The sequence below is a fragment of the Corvus hawaiiensis genome, chromosome 21 (assembly GCF_020740725.1).
Source record: "Corvus hawaiiensis isolate bCorHaw1 chromosome 21, bCorHaw1.pri.cur, whole genome shotgun sequence".
NCBI lineage: Eukaryota > Metazoa > Chordata > Aves > Passeriformes > Corvidae > Corvus > Corvus hawaiiensis.
In genome coordinates this window covers 9,259,542-9,276,960 of record NC_063233.1, presented here as the reverse complement: position 1 = coordinate 9,276,960, position 17,419 = coordinate 9,259,542, and the positions used below count along the sequence as shown (strand labels likewise).

General features: G+C 51.7%; 1 protein-coding gene across 12 annotated transcripts in view; it reads left to right on the top strand.

The window, feature by feature from the left end:
- The window catches only part of EHMT1 (euchromatic histone lysine methyltransferase 1), a 116,657-nt gene extending 108,452 nt beyond the window's left edge, over positions 1-8,205 (top strand). For all 12 annotated transcript variants that reach the window (XM_048325339.1, XM_048325343.1, XM_048325342.1 and 9 more), the window contains 3 exons: positions 3,091-3,169; positions 5,281-5,456; positions 6,250-8,205. In XM_048325339.1, coding sequence (XP_048181296.1) covers positions 3,091-3,169; positions 5,281-5,456; positions 6,250-6,433 — 439 coding nt within the window. In that variant the 3' untranslated portion in view covers positions 6,434-8,205. The remainder of the gene's footprint in view (positions 1-3,090; positions 3,170-5,280; positions 5,457-6,249) is intronic.
- Positions 8,206-17,419: the final 9,214 nt, after the last annotated feature.

The following is a 17,419-nucleotide window of genomic DNA, read 5'->3' as shown; positions in this document are numbered from 1 at the left end:
TGCTCCATGAGTCCTTCCTGTGATTCTCTATGAGCATCCCATAGACCTGGCTCCTTCTTTTCCTCCTCTCTGGAATCAGCCCCAGTGCTGGCAGTGCCTGGGGCTGCCAGGACACAGCAGATCCCGGGATCAGCTCCTCTGGAAGAGCATTTGGTGTTAAACACCTGGATTAGAGCCCTGGGAGGGCAGTTGCTTTGTCCAGGGGTCGTTATTCTGCTTTGGAAGGATGATTGCATTGGTGTGACCTTTATTCTGTAACTCTTCACGGGCACCAGGAGCGGCTGAGGGAGCTGGGAAAGGGGCTCAGCCTGGAGCAAAGGAGGCTCAGGGGGGACCTTGTGGCTCTGCACAAGTCCCTGACAGGAGGGGGCAGCCGGGGGGGTCGGGCTCTGCTCCCAGGGAATCAGTGAAAGGGAAAACAGCCTCCAGCTGCACCAGGGGAGGTTCAGATCAGAGACAGGAAAATGGCTTTTTGCTGAAAGAGTGGTCCGGCACTGGAATGAGTCACTCAGGGAGGTGTTGGAGTCACCACCTCTGGGAGTGTTCAAAAAGAATCTGGATGTGGCAGCTGGGGATGTGGTTTGGGGTGATTGTGGTGGTGCTGGGGTCATGATGGGACTCGATGATCCTGAGGGTCTCTCCCAACTGTGATGATTCTGTGACTCTGTAGCTGCCTCCTGTCCCTCCAGCACAGCCCTGGAAGCAGCAGCTTGGCGAGGGGAGGTGGCAGTGCCACCCTCCTGTCCCACTGGGCTCCCCCAGAGCTCTGCAGCTCCTCAGGGCTGTGCTCACATGCAGGTTTCTTCCTGGCCTTGGAATTTGGTGCTGTTCAGAAGCTGCTGTTGCTCACCCTGTGCAGCTGTTGCTGTGGGCTGGGTTGAATCTGTTCTGTTCATGTTGGTAGGTGGTGGAGCTGCTCCTTCTGCAAACAGCACAGCTGCTGCTGACTTTTGTTGGAAAGGCTGGGAATTAGTGGGATGCAGAAAGCAGAGGATCTGCTCTGTTCCTTTTGCATCCATTTATGGGTTTGGAATATTCACTCTGTTTCAGCAGTGCTTTAGGAAGGTACCAGCTGCATCAGGCCAGGTGTTTTAGCCACACCTTCAGCCACAGAAGCCCCCGGCCTCCTGCTCCCACATCCTGTGGAAAACACTGGAGCCTGTGCTAGGGAGTGCTTGTTGCTCTTGGTTTTTGCATGGAGTGCCCTCTGATCACAGAGTCGTTAAGGTTGGAAAGACCTCCAGGATTATCAGTTCCAACCCCAGTCAAGGCCAGCCTGTTTGAGCAGTGCTGAGTGGCCCTGTGAAGCTCTGGGATGGAGTTATTTGCCATCAGCCTGCTGAACACCCTGGTGGGAAGAAAGACACTGCCTTGACCACAGGAGCTCTTAAATGAAGGGGCTCCTGCTGTTTTTTGGGTAGGAACATGCATCCCTTGCATGTCCTCCCCTAACTTTGGGCCTGGAAAATCAGGAACCTGTTGCTATCTGTGAACAGCCTTGGAAAGGAAATGAGTTACAAGAAATAGGCTTTAAAGGAGCATCAAACTAACAATTTTTCATTTGATTGTGGTATTTTATTTCATGGAATTATAACCCTGCAGTGGCTGTTCCTGGGCACGAGGCCTCTCTGGGCAGAATTATTCAGCTGTTCTCAGCTGCTGCTGCTGCCCGCTGGGCCTTTCCACAGCAACTTCTCCCTCTCTGGCCACGTTTCTGTGCTTTAGGCCTCCAAGGAGTGGGTGATTTCCAGCAGTAGAGCAGTGAGGGCAAACAGGAGGCTCCCAGTTGGGAGCTACAGCCGAAAATCCCTGGTCACGGAGCACAGGGATCCTCTCCAGGTTTGTGTTTCCTGGCTCTCAGCCTCCCCAGCCTGGGAGTTAAATGCTGCCTTGAGCCCCAGGGGGATTGGAGGCCGTTGTTTAACACTTGGAATGTGCCTGAGGGCTGTGGGAATGCTGTGAGAGGACTGCTGGTCATGGGAGTTCTGTTGATGCTGCAAAGAATATTTATTCATGTGCAATAATTTGTGTTTCACTGCAGGCTGGGAACACTCACATACCAAAATCAGAAACACTGACTGGTTTGGGTTGGGAGGGACCTTAAATCCCATCTCATTTCCACTGTCCCATGGGCAGGGACACCTTCCACTGCCCCAGATTGCTCCAAGCCCTGTCCTTGGACACTTGCAAAGCTGCTGTGCTGCTGCTTCTTTCTCACATCCTCCCTCAGTCCCTCCACTCTGAGTCTGTTACTTTGACTGAAGCAGCTCAGGGCAGGAAGTGTTGAACCTTGATGGTGCCAAGCTACTTAAAATGGAGACAGGGAGATGTGGGAACACCAGTGCCATGGGGACTCCTGCAGCAAGGGAGGTTTGCACCAAACCCAGACCTCTCTGGCTGTGAAAGGTGGGGCTGCATTTGGAACTTCCCAGCAAGCCCAGGCCAAGCAAAATCTGCATCATTCTGCTTGGAGGACTTGCCTGTCACCTGTTTTTACAACAGGGTGGTTGTAGCTGGGATCACAGCTCGGATTTATTCTGAGAAAGAAGCCCAGATCCTTCCAGGGATCCTGCCAGGACCTAGGACTTTTAAACCAAAATTTTTTAAGTTGTGTAGCCTATAATTGCTCAAAATACCCTGGGAAATACAGGAGGGGCAGACACAAACGTTTTGTTTTGGGGTGTGAACAGCACGAGCACTGCAGTGGTTGTGGGACAACCTGAGTCTGACCAGGAACTTCAGGAGACTTGGATTCGTGTGTTGATCTTGGCCAACAAAGAGATTTGCAAAAGGAAACTTATTCCTCAGGAAAAATGTAAATTGATTTTTAATATTAAAGTGGTTTTAATATCATTAAAGTCATTTTCAATATTATTTAAGTGTTGCTCTGAAGGGAAAAGAGTTTGGAGCCAGATTTTCACTGCTGGACATTAACAGGGCTCTGTTTGGTGGCTCGGAGCTGACCAGCACTGTGGCTGTGCTTGCCCATCTGTGGCTGGGCTGCCTCCCTGTACCTCTCTCTTCCCAAAAAGAAGTGTTCAAACCTGTGATCACAGGAGCCTCTCATTCCTGCCTGTCCTTTGCCCACAGGTACGTTGGGGAGCTGATCTCCGACTCCGAGGCCGATGTCCGTGAGGAGGACTCCTACCTCTTCGACCTGGACAACAAGGTACGGTGTCTGCAGGTGTCCAGAGAGACAAACCCGAGGTCCTGCCTCCCCAAAAGAGCCCAGAGAAAGTTTGTCTCCATCTTGATGTACAGCAAAATCCTGCAGAGAGCACAACTGCTGTGCTTTGTTGGAAATGTGGTTGAGGTGAGATTTAGGGCTGGTTAAAAGGGCAGCAGAACCAACTCGTGCTGCCCACGCCACTTCTGAGCAAGATGCTCCTCTGTCAAAGCCCTTGGAGCATCCTGAGGTCAATTGTCCAGGGCTTGGTACTCCGAAGCTGGCACCTGTGTGATTGGCAGCTCTGTGAGTTCTTCATAAAGTGATGATGAGCTGAAGACTGAAAAAAAAAACCCCCAGCAAACCCTGTTCACTCATAAAGGATCCATGAGATACCCTGGCAGGGGCTTGTTCTGCTGCTTGTTTCCCTGCACTGCTCTGTGAGGGCTCTCAGGGCAGCAATTTGGCTTTGCAAAGCACCATCTGAAAGTTTTAAGCAAGGCCATGACTTCAGACTCCTCCTGGGGAAGGAGAAGTGAGAAAAGGTGAGCTGGGGACTTGCAGGAGTGGGGTGCCTTCCAAGGAAGGCTGTAAAACACTCTGTGCCTTGTTTCTGTCATCAGCTGGTGACAAAGAAGCTGGGCTTTATTTTTTGTTCTCGTCTGTTTTTTAAAGCAACACACGTTTGAGAGCTGAAAAAGGATAAACAATGAGTCTGGTGTGAAAACAGGGGGTTGGACTGAAATTAAGAAGTTGAAAGGGACTTCAGCCTGGTTTGTGCATTTATGAGCAAGAGCCCGCCTGGGCCCTGCCCTGCCTCTTGCATCCCTGAGGGAGAACCTCTGTGCTGGCTCCTGGGAAGCCATCAGGGAAGCAGGGAGGGAGGCCAAGGTGGAGCATCTGTAGAAAACCAGGCACCAAATCACTGAGGGATGGTTAAAGCTGCCCATCAGGCTGGGCAGAGAAGGGCAGGGCAGAGCCAGCAGGTCCTGTGTCCTCCAGAGCGATGGGGCATTGCCAAGGGTGTGAATCCCAACCCCAGAGGAGCCTTGAGGTCCTGGTGTGTCTGGACGGAATGGCCTGAATGGATCTGTGCTGTGGTGAGAGTGCTTGGGCTGTCCTTGCTGTTGTCTGGGTTGTCATTTGTTGTCCCTGTTCCTTGAGTTGTCACTCACAGCCCCGTGTGAGGTGATCATGGAGTGTCCCGGGTCCTGCTGTGGGTGTGGGAGTGGTGCTGCCATCCTGCCCCACCATGGTATTTCCATGGATGAAACTGGGGGAGTGAAATCATTTAAATCATTGATTTATGGAATCAGAGCTGGTGACACTGTGTGTGCTCCAGGCCCGTTGGGGTGGTGCCTCCCCCAGTTTTTGGGATGATTTCCTGGGCTCCTGCACCCCTGAGTGTGACCTGGCACAGTTCATCCATTAATGATCCGAGGTGCTTGTCCAAAAGGGACTTGGAGCACCACTAATGGATCCTTTTGCTTTTGGCCTCTTTGCAACTGAAATTAGCTGCTGTAATTAAAGCCTCTGCTTTGCACAGTCATTCTCTGCTGGAATAAAAAAGCCCTGAGGGGAGTTCTTTTATTTTCAAGGAAAACAAAGTATTACTGCTCTCTGGGCTCTCTGGAAAGGGAATTTCTGTGTTCTCACTTTCACTCTTATCTGCAAAACCCTGTGTTTTCTCCAGGCTCTGGCTTTGTGTTTCCAAGCTGTCATGTTCAATTAGAGGACAGAACAGATGCCTGTTCCCCCATCCAGGAGCTGGTACCCACAAGGTGTCTGCACTGAACATCAATCCCGTTGTGCCAAACTGGTGCTTGGGTTGGGAGAAGTGGCGTGCCAGAGTGTTAAAAAACAGCTCTTGGGGTGTGTGGGGGCAGAGCGCTGTGCAGAACACTCTTTTTTCAGGGTACTGTTGAATATAAATTGATTATAAAAGTGTGTGTGTGTGTTTTCAATCCTTCCAAACCCGCAGTGAGTGCCCTGCCCTGGCTGTTCCCGGAGCTCTCCAGAGTATTAATGGGGACACCAACAGCCTGGTCATTTATTTAATCCAGTAACTCCCAAGGCCAGCGTGCTCTAATGAGCGCTGCCCCGTTTCTCCCCAGGATGGAGAGGTTTACTGCATCGATGCCCGTTTCTACGGCAACATCAGCCGCTTCATCAACCACCTGTGCGAGCCCAACCTCATCCCAGTGCGGGTGTTCATGTCCCACCAGGACCTGCGCTTCCCCAGGATCGCCTTCTTCAGCACCAGGCACATAGAGGCTGGAGAGGAGATCGGGTACGTGCCACCCCCCTGCCACCATCGAGGGGGACGAGAGCTCTGGGTCTCTCCAGCCCTTTGCTCCAGGGGTTGTGTCTCGGGGATCCCCCTGAAGTTTGCAAAGCCCCAGGCTCAACCTGGCTGTGTCCACTCAGAGCCCTGAACCCCCTGCCCTGGGCTGAGCCCCAGTGTGGGCAGCAGGGGAGGGGGATTGTGCCCCTGTGCTCAGGTGAGACCCCACCTGCAGAGCTGCCCCAGCCCCGGGGCCCAGCACAGGAAGGACCTGGAGCTGCTGGAGTGAATCCAGAGGAGGCCACAGAGCTGCTCCACGGGCCCCTCTGCTCTGGAGCCAGGCTGGGAGAGCTGGGGGTGCTCACCTGGAGAGGAGAAGGCTCCAGGGAGAGCTCCGAGCCCCTTGCAGGGCCTAAAGGGGCTCCAGGAGAGGTGCAGAGGGACTGGGGACAAGGGATGGAGGGACAGGACACAGGGAATGGCTTCCCACTGCCAGAGGGCAGGGCTGGATTAGATTAGATTAGATTAGATAAGATAAAGGATCCCCTACAATGAGGGTGGGGCGGCCCTGGCACAGGGTGCCCAGAGCAGCTGGGGCTGCCCCATCCCTGGAGGTGTCCAAGGCCAGGTTGGATGGAGCTCCAATGGAAGATGCCCCTGCCCATGGAATAGGATGATCTTTCAGGTTCCTCCACCCCAAACCATCCCGGGATTCCCCGAAGCCGCAGCAGCACTGACGTCCCCTCGCTCCCCTTTGCTGCTGCCGTTCCCTGACCCCTCCTGTGTCTCTCTCTTGCAGCTTCGACTACGGGGACAGGTTCTGGGACATCAAAGGCAAATTCTTCAGCTGTCAGTGTGGTTCACCCAAGTGCAAACACTCGAGCTCAGCGCTGGCCCAGCGGCAGGCGAGCACCTCGGCCCAGGACATGCAGGAGAACGGGCTCCCCGACACCAGCTCCGCCACGGCCGCCGGCCCCTTTTGAGACTGACTCCTTCCAACCCCATAGATTCACATACTGTCTGAATTTCCATTTAAAAGAGAAAGAAGAGAGAGAGAGGAGGAAAAAAAAAAAAAAAAAAAAGACACAAAACCACACAAAAAATTAAAAAAAAAAAAAAAAGAGAAAAGAAAAAAAAAATAAAAAGAAAAAAAACCCGCTCAAGGAAAGCCAAGGGTTTGTGACACTTAGGGCTGTGCCACCGACTGTTACTTGAGGAAGGAGTGAAAGCAAATCCCGCCTCCGTGATGTTGTTCTCCCCTCCCTGCTCCTGGAAAGCTGCTGGGTTTCACAGCTGTGTGTGCAGGGGTGGCTGTTGCATTTTTTTTTTTGCCACCCGAGCTGTCCTGGCCTCCTCTCTGAACGTGCTGTTGTCAGAGCCAGGGGGAGCCGCCCGTCCTCGGAATGTCGCTCATTGCCTGGATCCCTCCCGCCCACTCACTCCAGTTCACCCACAAGAAACTCTGGATGCTTGATGGGACTTCGTTTCTGGGAGGGAGCGGGAGGTGCTGGCTCTGGGTTTGCTTGGCACAGCCCCGGGGCAGGTTCTGCTGGTTGGTTTTTTGTTGGTTTGGTTGGTTTTTTGGTTGGTTGGTTGTTTTTGGGTTTGGTTTTTTTTTTTTTTTTTTGACCTATAAATGAATTAATTCCTCCCCCATCTCGCAGGACGTTGTGGTGGGGCCTTTCCAGGGGTGTTTCCTACAACCACCCTCAGTTCTCTCCAACCCCCACGGCTTTTTTCTCATCTGATGAGAAGAATGCCAGAGTCCTTCCAATCCCTGTGACCCCTGGCTCTCTCCCTCCTGGATTTTCTCCGTTCAAACCAGCTCTGGTCCAGGCCCTGGTCGTGTCTCAGTGTTGGGTTCCTCCGTGAAGGAACTCCCCTCACCCCGTCCCAGGAGTGGTTTTAGAGAGGGAAGGCTGAAGAGGATTTTACAAGACACTAATTCCTAAAGAAAACCAGTTTCCCCCCCCCCCCTTTTTTAAAGATAAAATGAATGATATATATATTATAGAGAACCTGGACTGGCTGGGGTGGACAGATGTGTCACGGTGAGAAGATCCCAGATGCCACCAGCTCGTCTGCTCCCATCCCTTTGCTCCACGCCGGGCACCTTGGATTGATTTTTAAGCCACATGCTATGAGGTTTCAATAAACTGATTTATTTTTTACCATTATTGAAACATCGGGGACAAGCATTAAAAACATGGAGAAAAAAAAAAAAAAGCTTAAAAAAAAAAAAAAAAACAACAACAAAAACACCAACAAAACCCACAAAAAAACCAAAAAAACCAAAACGACAACAAAAAGAAACCACAAAACAAAACGGTGCTGATTCTGGTGTGATTTTTGCTCACCACGTGAATATAAACTTATCAATTGTATAAAAAGAACAAAGTGATTTTAGTATAAAAATGCAGGAAAAAAAAACAAAACTTTTTTTAAATTGTTAGTATTGTAGTGTGAATAAATTTGCCATCACCTTTTGTGTGGTGGCTGGGCAGGTCATTATCTTAATTTTTTTTTTTTTTTTTTGCATATATCTTTAAATACTGTAATTAGTGCAGTAACAAGTTTTTGTTTTTGTTTTTTTTTTTGTTCATCTCTTCTAGAACATTCATAATGCCATCATGTTTATTATTATTATTTTTTTTCTGTTAATGTTTTTGACAGTTTTAAAGGAGCAGCCTTTTGGCTCTGATCATTTTCTTGTTCTGTTTTCAATGAAATCAATAAAAAAAAGAAAAAAAAAGTGCTTTAAAAGGAGTTTGGCTTTTTTTATCTGCTGGGGTGAGGGATGGCGCAGGCTGGGACTGAACTGCTCCTTGGTGGGCTTGAAAATGAAGAAAGTAACAACAAAAATCCCCATTCTTGCAAAGAAAAGCAGCCTGAGTGACTGTTTGCCTTTTATTTTGGGGGGGGGCGGGTTGAGGCTGTTTGTTAAAATTTTGTGTAATTAAAAGTTTGGGAGCCTGAATTCTGGATGGGCACCCTGAGGTTTGGCGATCCTGGGATGTCTCCCCACCCCGTGCCAGGGGGAAATGAAATGGAAAACGCCAGGGAAGGAGGTGAGGGGGAGAAGCTGCTTGGGAGCAATCCCTGGGGGTGTTCCCAGCACGGGGCTCTGGGGGGGCTGGGTTTGGGGGTCACAGGGGGTGCTGGGGCTGAGCCCAGTCCCTCACCTGCTCCCAGAGGGTTTTCCTGCTCCAGGGCCAGGGGTGTGGGGCGTGGAGGGGTCAGAGCCAGCTCGGGGGGATCACAGGGCACTGAAAGCCCGTGCACACCGAGCTGAGGAGTTCTCCTGGCTCATCTCTCGGGGTGCTGGTGGACAGGGGGGTGTTAAAAAGCACCCAAAGGCAGCGTCCATCGCCCTGGGCTGACCTGGGCCAGCAGAGCCATAAAATTACCCTGGACACCCGAGCTCATCTGGCTTCTCTTTATAGACTCCTTCCCTCTCTTTGTGCTGCCGTGACCTCCTCTGAGGAGGAAATATGAGCGAGGCTGATGGTTATCCTGCAGCCCAGGTAAGAGTTATAAAAACCTCTATAAATGTGGAATTTCACCCCACGTCTCATTCCTGAGCCTTTGCCAGAGCTGGAAGAAATATTGCTTTATCTCCCTGCTAGCACAGAATATTCCCTCGTCTGCTGAAGGAGCTCCCTTATCACCCTTTTAATTTCCTTTCTGGTGCTCCAAGCAGGATGAAAAGCCTCGGCTGCTGTCACTGGAGGCAGAGAAAGGCCTCGATGGCTGTGAGAGGGAGAACCAGCCTGGGGTTCAAGTTTAAGGCTGCAGGAGGGATGGGAGTGATGGGGGGACAGGAGCTGGTGCCAGGGGAGGTCAGGCTCGGCCTCCCTGTCCCTCCCCCGGGCCCAGAAACGACCTGAATGCCCAGAAAAACCCAATATTGCTGGGTGCTGCCTGCGGGGAGAGCTGTGCCTCACCTGGGAGGGGGAGGTAGGACAAGCTCAGCCCCGCACATGAGTTTTTGCTATCTCTGCCTTTTAATCTCTAATTAACCAACGTGAGAGTCATTAAGGAGGGCTCAGGCCCTCAGGACTGTGTTAAACATCTGCTGGGGCTCCCTCTTTGCTGGTGGCACTGGGGACACACAGGAGGTGTTGCTCAGGTGCCATGGGAGGGGACAGCACCCGGCCAGGGAGGGGCACCTGGGTCACCTCTGCTGTCCCTGCAGCATCAGAGGGGCCCAGCAGCCCCCACAGCAAGGAAATGCCCCCGTGCTTGGGAGGTTTTTAATGGATAAATGCTCTCCAGCCCTCTGGGATGGGTGTGGGAGTGGAAGGAAGTTGGGGCACCAGGAGTGTCCCCACCTCGCCACGCCCTGATCAGCACCAGCAAAGGTGGGGTTTGTGGAGCTGCTCCTCTCCCTCCTTGCTCCTGGAGCCCCTGGAGGTTTGCAGGGAGCTGGGATGAAGGTCCCACACCTGCACTGGGGGGTTCTGCCCCAGGGCTGCTGGTGAAGCCACCAGAGCCTGGTGTTGAGCTGGGATTAATTTCCCCTTGTCACAAAGTGTCCCAGTTGAGCTGGTGGCAGCAGGGCCTGGGCAAAGCCAGGCTTTGTTTAAACACTCAGCGCTCTGCTCTGTAGCAGGGATAAGAGATTCCATTAAAAGGGCTGCTGTTGGACAGGATCCATTTGCCAGCTTTCCTGGCTGCAGTCTGCAAAACCCTGCAGGAACAGACAGCGCTGGACACGTGGAGCCTCCTGCCCTGTTCCCCTCCAAGAAGGGTTTGCAAAAGCCACAAAATTCCTCGGAGCCCAGCAGAGCCTTTGGGATGAGCTAACTTCCAGGAGCTGGCAGGGAGCTGTGGGCATGCCAAAGGTTGAGCTCTGCAGTTGGGATGCTTTTCCCTTCCCCAAGGAAAGGAGGGACAGGGGAAGAACCACCCCCGATCCTCTTTTCAGACCAATCTACCCCATTTCCAGCCCCCCTTCCCAGCCATACACAGCCAGTGCTGGCAGCTGGTGCCTGCCCTGGGCTCTGCTGTGTGAGCAAAGGGCTGGAGGGATGCTCTGCAACCAAATAATGTGGAGCAGAGCTAAAATGAGGATCTGTGTTGTTGATCAGATAGAAACCAAAACGATTTTGGGGCTGGAGTTTTTCCCTACTGGGGGTTTGCTTTTTGCTCTGTGCTCATCCCTTGGGAGCCTGGGAATGCGGAGCCCACTGTGAGGAGGATGGAAAGCACCTGGATATGGAGAGCTTTCCCTCTGGAGGAGCCTCCATCTGTGAGCTCAGAATGAGGCTGATTTAAATGGTGATTTATTTGTCTGCAACGTGCAATGAGCTCGGAAAAAAACCCCTCAGCAATCCTGGATTGAAAAGCAAGAAATCATTGAGGTTTTTCTCCCTCCTTTCAGAAAATACAGCGGCAATGAAACAGCAGTGATGGGTGAATAATAAAACCCTTCTGTGGAGCTCACTCGTGCTAGATAAAGTATAAAGCCCCACTGATGCAGGGCTCAGGGTGAGCAGAAAATATTCCACCTGAGCAACAGCAATTAGTGCACTCGGCTCTGCCTTTGTTGTGCTCTGTAAATACAATTCTGAGCAGCAAATAAGCAGATAAGCTTTACCCAGACGTAACAAGCCAAATATCCTTTTCTCCTGCCTCTGCTGGGAAGAGAATTTCTCTCTGGTCGTGCAGCTGTTGGGGGAAAAGAGCTGGAATAAATTGCCTGGGAGTTCGTGAGCAGCGAACGTGGCCCGCACCATTAGCAAAGTGACTTTATAAATGAACAAAAGGGGAGCGGGCAGAATATTCTCATTTATATCGTGAGAATCCCTCTGGCACAGGCATGAGCTGGAAGAAGCTGAAGAACTTCTGCGGCGTTTTGTTCTCCTGATGGCTGCGCTCCCCTCCTGCTCCAGGGAGCTGCTTTTCTGCCCTGGAGCAAATCCCCGGAGCTCTTGGGGGGAGCAGGACGAGTCAGAGACCCGAGGGATGCTGGAGCCGCGGTCAGGGGTGGAGAAAGAGCAGGAGATCAGCGGGCAGGGGTTTGATGCTCAGCAGCAGCACGCAGGGACTGGGGGGGAAATGCCGAAATGATGCATTTTAGTGGGAGGCAAAACCCAGCTGAGGCAGCTTTGTGCTGATGCAGGTTGTGCCTGAGCTACCCCCGCCTTTCATTTGGGTGTAAATGCTCCTTTTGGGCTCAAATAGGGTTAAATTGCTCACTGTGGGACGCGGATGTGCCCTGCCCTGCCTCGGGGCTGGCTGAGGTCGGTGCTGGATGAGCAATTCCTCCCCTCGCTGGCTCCTCACTCACCCCCCAGGAAGGTTTGGGATGTTTTAAGTGTTCTTAGAGAGCTCTAATGAGTGCCGTGCTGGTGCTGGGCAGAGGATGGGGACACAAAAGTGGTCCCTGGGAGCCCCCCGGGCGGGTCCATCAGCCAGACCCCAAATGAAACATTTCTCTGGAGCGACAGTTGTGCTGCATATTGGATTCTGTTAAAGGAATTCAATTTAGAGAGCATCACGCCAGGCAGAGGAGGAGGAGAAGGGCAAAACATTATGGCTAAATAATTCCAATTAACCATTCCAGACCCTTCTGGCTAATTCAGTTGGAGTAAGTGTGGGGATCTGCAGGGCTGAGATCCTCCCGCAGCACCAGGGAGTGTCTGGGGGCTGGAGCTGAGGAGAGGCTGGTTGGATGTTATTGAGCTTTATTTCTTGAGACAGAACAGAGAAGGAAGAATCTGGACTGTGAGGCAGAGCTGGGGCACCTCTCCTGCAGCCAGTCCTCGCTGCCGCTTCCCTTGGCACATGCAGCGATTTCCAGGCTAATTCCTAAATCAGTGTAAACATCAAAGCAGTGCCTGGAACGGGGCAAATGATCCAGCTCAGCTCTGCTCTGGAAAAACAACCCAGATCCCGATGTGGAGCTTTACCAGAAGGCTGGAGATCAGCCCTGGGTTTTAAAGCCAGATCTTTGTGGTAGAGAAACTTAATTTCACTCTTCAGGTTACTGATTATTCTTCTTTGACTTTCTGAGTAGTTGCCCCTGGTATTGAGACCAACAAGTGTCAGGCCCTTTGCTTTCTCCAGCTGCATTTCAGGCCAATTCCCAAATCTGGGTGGCAGGAATTATTTATTCATTGTTGAGTGGTGAAAAATCCCGAGATTTCAGCTCAGAATCAAAGGAAGTTCAAACACTTGGAGGTTTGGGAAGTGCTTTGCAGCTCTGACCTGGGTTTTACCCTCCCCACATCTCCAGAATATCCTGAGCTGGAAGAGACCCACAAGGATCCCCAAAGTCCAGCTCCTGGCCCTGCACAGAACAGCCCCACAAATCCTGCAGGGAATATTTTCCCTGAGCTTCTAAACCACCTCTCATTCCTTCAGTCCCCTCCTGTGGCATCCTAAAAAAAATGATGATGAAGACTCAAAAGCAGTTGTGGGTTGTTTTTTCTCCCCCAAATGTTTGAATAGCTCCCCATGCCTCTCTGCAAACCTCTTCCCTCTGGTTGTTGTCTTTTCTTGTTGGAAGTCTTAATTTTGCTAATTAATTAAACAGCCCCCGTGTTTGTGTAAGTTCATGAAGTTTGTGGTAACTGATGCAACAGCCTCTGAGGGTAAAGTATAAACCCCCAAATCTTTGGGTGCCTTTGGTTTTGAGCCTCATGGAAAACACTGTTTTTCTGCTTGATTTATCATCTTTCTCCTCTTTTCCATTTTTCTGTGTTTTCATTCTCTAGTTCGATACTTGTCTCTCCCGTTTCCCTTCTGAGGCTTCTCCCCTCTCTGGCTGTGAGGGGGGAAACACAAAAGCTTTGGATTTTCTCCTAGCAGGAAAGGCAGCTCCCACCTGGGCTGACCCAGCCCTGAGCTGCTCAGGCTCTGCCAGGAGCTCAGGGCTTAAAGTGTTGCTGCTATTTAACAACAACACAAAAGATCCACAAGTGCCATCAGCTCGGGGGTTTTGCTGCTCTGAGACCTCCAGCTCCCCACTCGTGAGGGTACCCAGAGCTTGGGTTTCTCTAGGGGGCTTTTTCCTCCTTCTCTTCCCAGAGTAGCTGAGCTCTTGATGTCGGTTCAGGAATCTTCGCTCTGCTGGAGAGATGCAGGTCTGGAAGCTGTCAAGGAGCCTCTTTTATGAGCACTTGAAAGTGAAAAAAAATACAAAGAAATGGGTGCTTGAAGAGTAGAGGGGACTAATGAAGCTTTTTTATCTTGGCAATTTGTGTGTACACAGAGTGGGGGCAAGGGGAATCCTACGGAGTGTAGCAAACCCATGTAGGGCAAGGGAGTTAATAGGATGGAAATGAAATCAATATCCAGGGCTTAATTAAGAAGCTGTTTTTATTCCCAGCCCAGGAAAAAGCCCCCCCCAAGATCAGAGGTGCCAAACACTTGCTGGAGTGCAGCCTCACATGGGCTGCGTCCTGCAGGCCCCTGACAGCCCAAGGGGCTTGGCAAAGGTTATTTTTGGCTGTTCCTTCAGGAAACAGCAAGAGGAGAAGGCAATGGGGAGAAATGAGGATGCAGCCCAATGGTCCTCCAGCTACGGCTTCAAACTGGAAGAGAGTAAATTTAGTTGGATATTGGGAAGGAATTTTTCCCTGGGAGGGTGGGCAGGCCCTGGCACAGGGTGCCCAGAGCAGCTGGGGCTGCCCCTGGATCCCTGGCAGTGCCCAAGGCCAGGCTGGACATTGGGGCTTGGAGCAGCCTGGGACAGTGGGAGGTGTCCCTGCCCATGGCAGGGGTGGGATGAGATGAATTTTAAGGTCCCTTCAACCCAAACCACTCTGATTCTGTGATCCCATGATATTTGGGGTTAGTCACAAACCCCAAACACCTTCTGAGCAGGGAGAGGACTTGTAGGGCCACAAGGTGGGATGAGGAGGGAACAGCACTTGGGAAGTATTGAGCTCCTTTGCTTTCATGCCACTCGCAGAGGGAGCCTGATGTGTTTATTTCTCAGTGGAGGGAGAAATGCAGCTGTTCCCAAGAACTAATCCTTCCATAAACCATCTGAAACAGGAACAGTACAGACCCACTAAAGAGAAATATTCTAAACAGAGAGCTGGGCTGCTCAGATGTTGGGTGTTAGCGGTTGTTTCAGGACTGGAGCAAGCAACCAATTTCTGATTAAAACACTGATGTGTTGTTGTGGTTACACATAAACTGAACAAGGCACTCAGAAGGGTTGGGAGATGAAGGAAATAAGCCCATGCCTGGCAGGGTGAGCACGGGCTGGACCTGGTGTTTGCAGGGGAGGCTGCTGGGGCTGGGAGTATATAGAAGAGCAGAACTGTTCACAAACACCCTGGAGGGCTGTCCCCCATCCCAGCAGGGAGGTGACACCTCAGGGTGGGCAAAATGGTCTCGCTCCTGTCCGGCTTCCTCTCCCCAGGCAGTGTAAATCAGTCTCAGTGATGTTTGCTGGTTTATATGGGACTGGTTTCACTGGTGACCGCCCCACTTCGTGCCCTCTGCTGCTGCTGGGATTCAATTCCCACTGCTCCCAGCTCTCCCTGCTTTAGGGAACCACCTTTCCTGCAGGATGAGCTGCTCCCTGGGTGGTTTTGGACAGAAGAATCAGCCTGTGTGGCTCTGGCTGCCTGTTCCATGCTGCCATCCCTTTCCCTGCCCTGCTTGGGCTGTGTTCTGTGGGGCTCATCCAGGCTGTGTCCCCCCAAACCCCTGCCTGAGGGGCTCCTTGGGAGCAGGGAGTGATGCTGGCAGCTTCGGGAGCACAAGGATGTTCTGTTCCCCTTTGTTCCCACTCAGCTCAGCCCCCAAAACCAAGGGGGGCTTGTCAGGGGTGTCTTGGGGACACTGCCACGACCTCGCTGCCTGTGCAGGAGGTGCCACCAGCCGTGCTCAGACACCCAAGCCCTGCTCCCACAGCAGCTCCCATGGCGCTGAACTCGGTCCTTGTTGCTCTAAAGCATAAAGAACTCACTCCACCCTTACCAAACCCTTCTGGTGATGGACTGACCCCTGCTTCTGGTGGTTTTGGCCTTCATTCCTCACTGGACAGATGACCCGCGGGGTGGTGGCAGTGCTGGGAGCTGAGCTGACCCCTCAGCTGCCTGGCACGAATTCTCATTTCCACTCCACCCAAGTGATGGTCCCTCTAATTCTCAGGTTCCGGGAGAGGATGTCAGGTGGATTCTGAAATCCCCTGAAGTTCCTTGGCAGGGAAGCTGTCCCTCCCCTGAAGGCCTGGGAGCTGCAATTAGTGTGTGCAACCGGCAGAGATGCCAGGGCTGCAGATCCTGGCTGGACACCTGGATTTCTCCAAGGAACAGCAAACACCATCCCTCGACAGGAACACGGGGAGGGCAGAGGGACAGGCAAAAAAAACCAACCTGAGGAGAGGACCAGTCCTGGCTGCATCCAAAGGCCCTGGATTAGCTCTCTGGGGGAACATTTCATCTGAGGATTACAGAGGTTTCTTGGGTCTTCAAGAAAACATCGAACACCTGGCGTGAAAGGCAGAGTGAAAGTGCCCCTGCTGGATGGGCTCCTCCACCCAGCCCACCCTCCCCAGCACCAGCTCTCCCTGGATTTCCGTTTTCTTCCTCCAGGAGAAGTCCAAGGCCTGCAGCAGACTGAGCTGGGGTAACCGCCAAGAGGAGAGAGAGAGAGAGAGAGGCCGTGGGGTTTGGAATTTTTTTGGTTGGGATCGTAATAGATTATTTTTGTTATTCTAAGACTGTGGGGCATTTCTGTGACCGCAGAAAACCAAGCCATGGCACAGGAGCAATAACAGGATAGAAGTTGCTTTGTAATAGAAATAATAATGCAAGCACGGGCTTGAATTGAACCTTTAAAACCACACCTGACCTCCCTTTGGAATCCCACAGGTTTTCGGAATTACTTTAATTTTTGTCTTGTGAAAAAACCGCAGTCAGGTGTGAAAAGTCTTGGAGCTCCAGGACTTGGGTGCCTCTCGCTGAGGTGCTTGTGGGAATCCCACAGGGCTACAAATGCTTCTTGAAACTTTGCCTCGATTTTTACAGATGGAAATGCTTTAGAGACACTGACAGCGTGTTTGTGTTCCAGAAGCTGGCAGTGGGTTTAGTGCTTGTGAAAAGCTGCCAGATCCCTTCAAGGCCCCTCTCTGACCACTGGGCTCCACTTGCTGCCAAAGCTGAGACAAGAAAATGGCCCTCCTGGTCCTACATCTGCTTTGCTTCACTTTATTTATTGTTTTTAACCCCTGTTCTTGCCAGTTCTTGTGCTGTGGAATTGTCAGCTGCGGTTTCTTCCTCTAATTTCCCATTTTCTGGCATTCCTGGGCCTCTCCTGCAGTACTCCCAGTGAAAAGCTTGCTCAGCTTTGCTGCATTTGGGCAGTTTTCCCCTCCTTTCTGGGCCAGCCCGTGCAGTTCAGTGACGTTGGAAACATCAATTCTTCAGCCATCTGAAGAAATAAATGTTTGGTTGTGCTCTGTTTGCTGATTAAAATGATTTTCTCAGCAATAGAAACTCTCAGTGTCTCCTCTGATGTGAGCAGGAACAATTAAGTCCTCTCAGTAATGCAGATAAATAATGCCTTTGGAGAGTCCTGAGTGCACCATAAATCAGCAGCTGTGTTCCTGAGGTGCCACCTCCTCGTGTCCTGGCGCTGAGTGGTGGCAGCAGGCTCTGGTCACCTGCTGGCCCCTAATGCCACCCGTGATGGCACTGCCTGAAGGCTCTGGCAGTGCCACGGTGTCCCCAGGGCCCGCTTGGCACCTGGCAGGGCTTTATGGGATCTGTTTCTGAGGATTTGGGGCTGTCCCTCCTCCAAACAGCCCCAGCACGGAGAGAAGCGCTGCCAGCCCTACGCCAGTGAAACCTGGCCTGGCCTGGCAGGACCCAGGGCTATGGACACATAAATACACATTTACATTTAAATATATATAGGTTTTTATGCATATCCATGTAAATAGCAACATTTGGGGGTTTTGTCTTTCGTTTTGTTGTTGTTTGAACTTTGGGAGCCCGGACTGA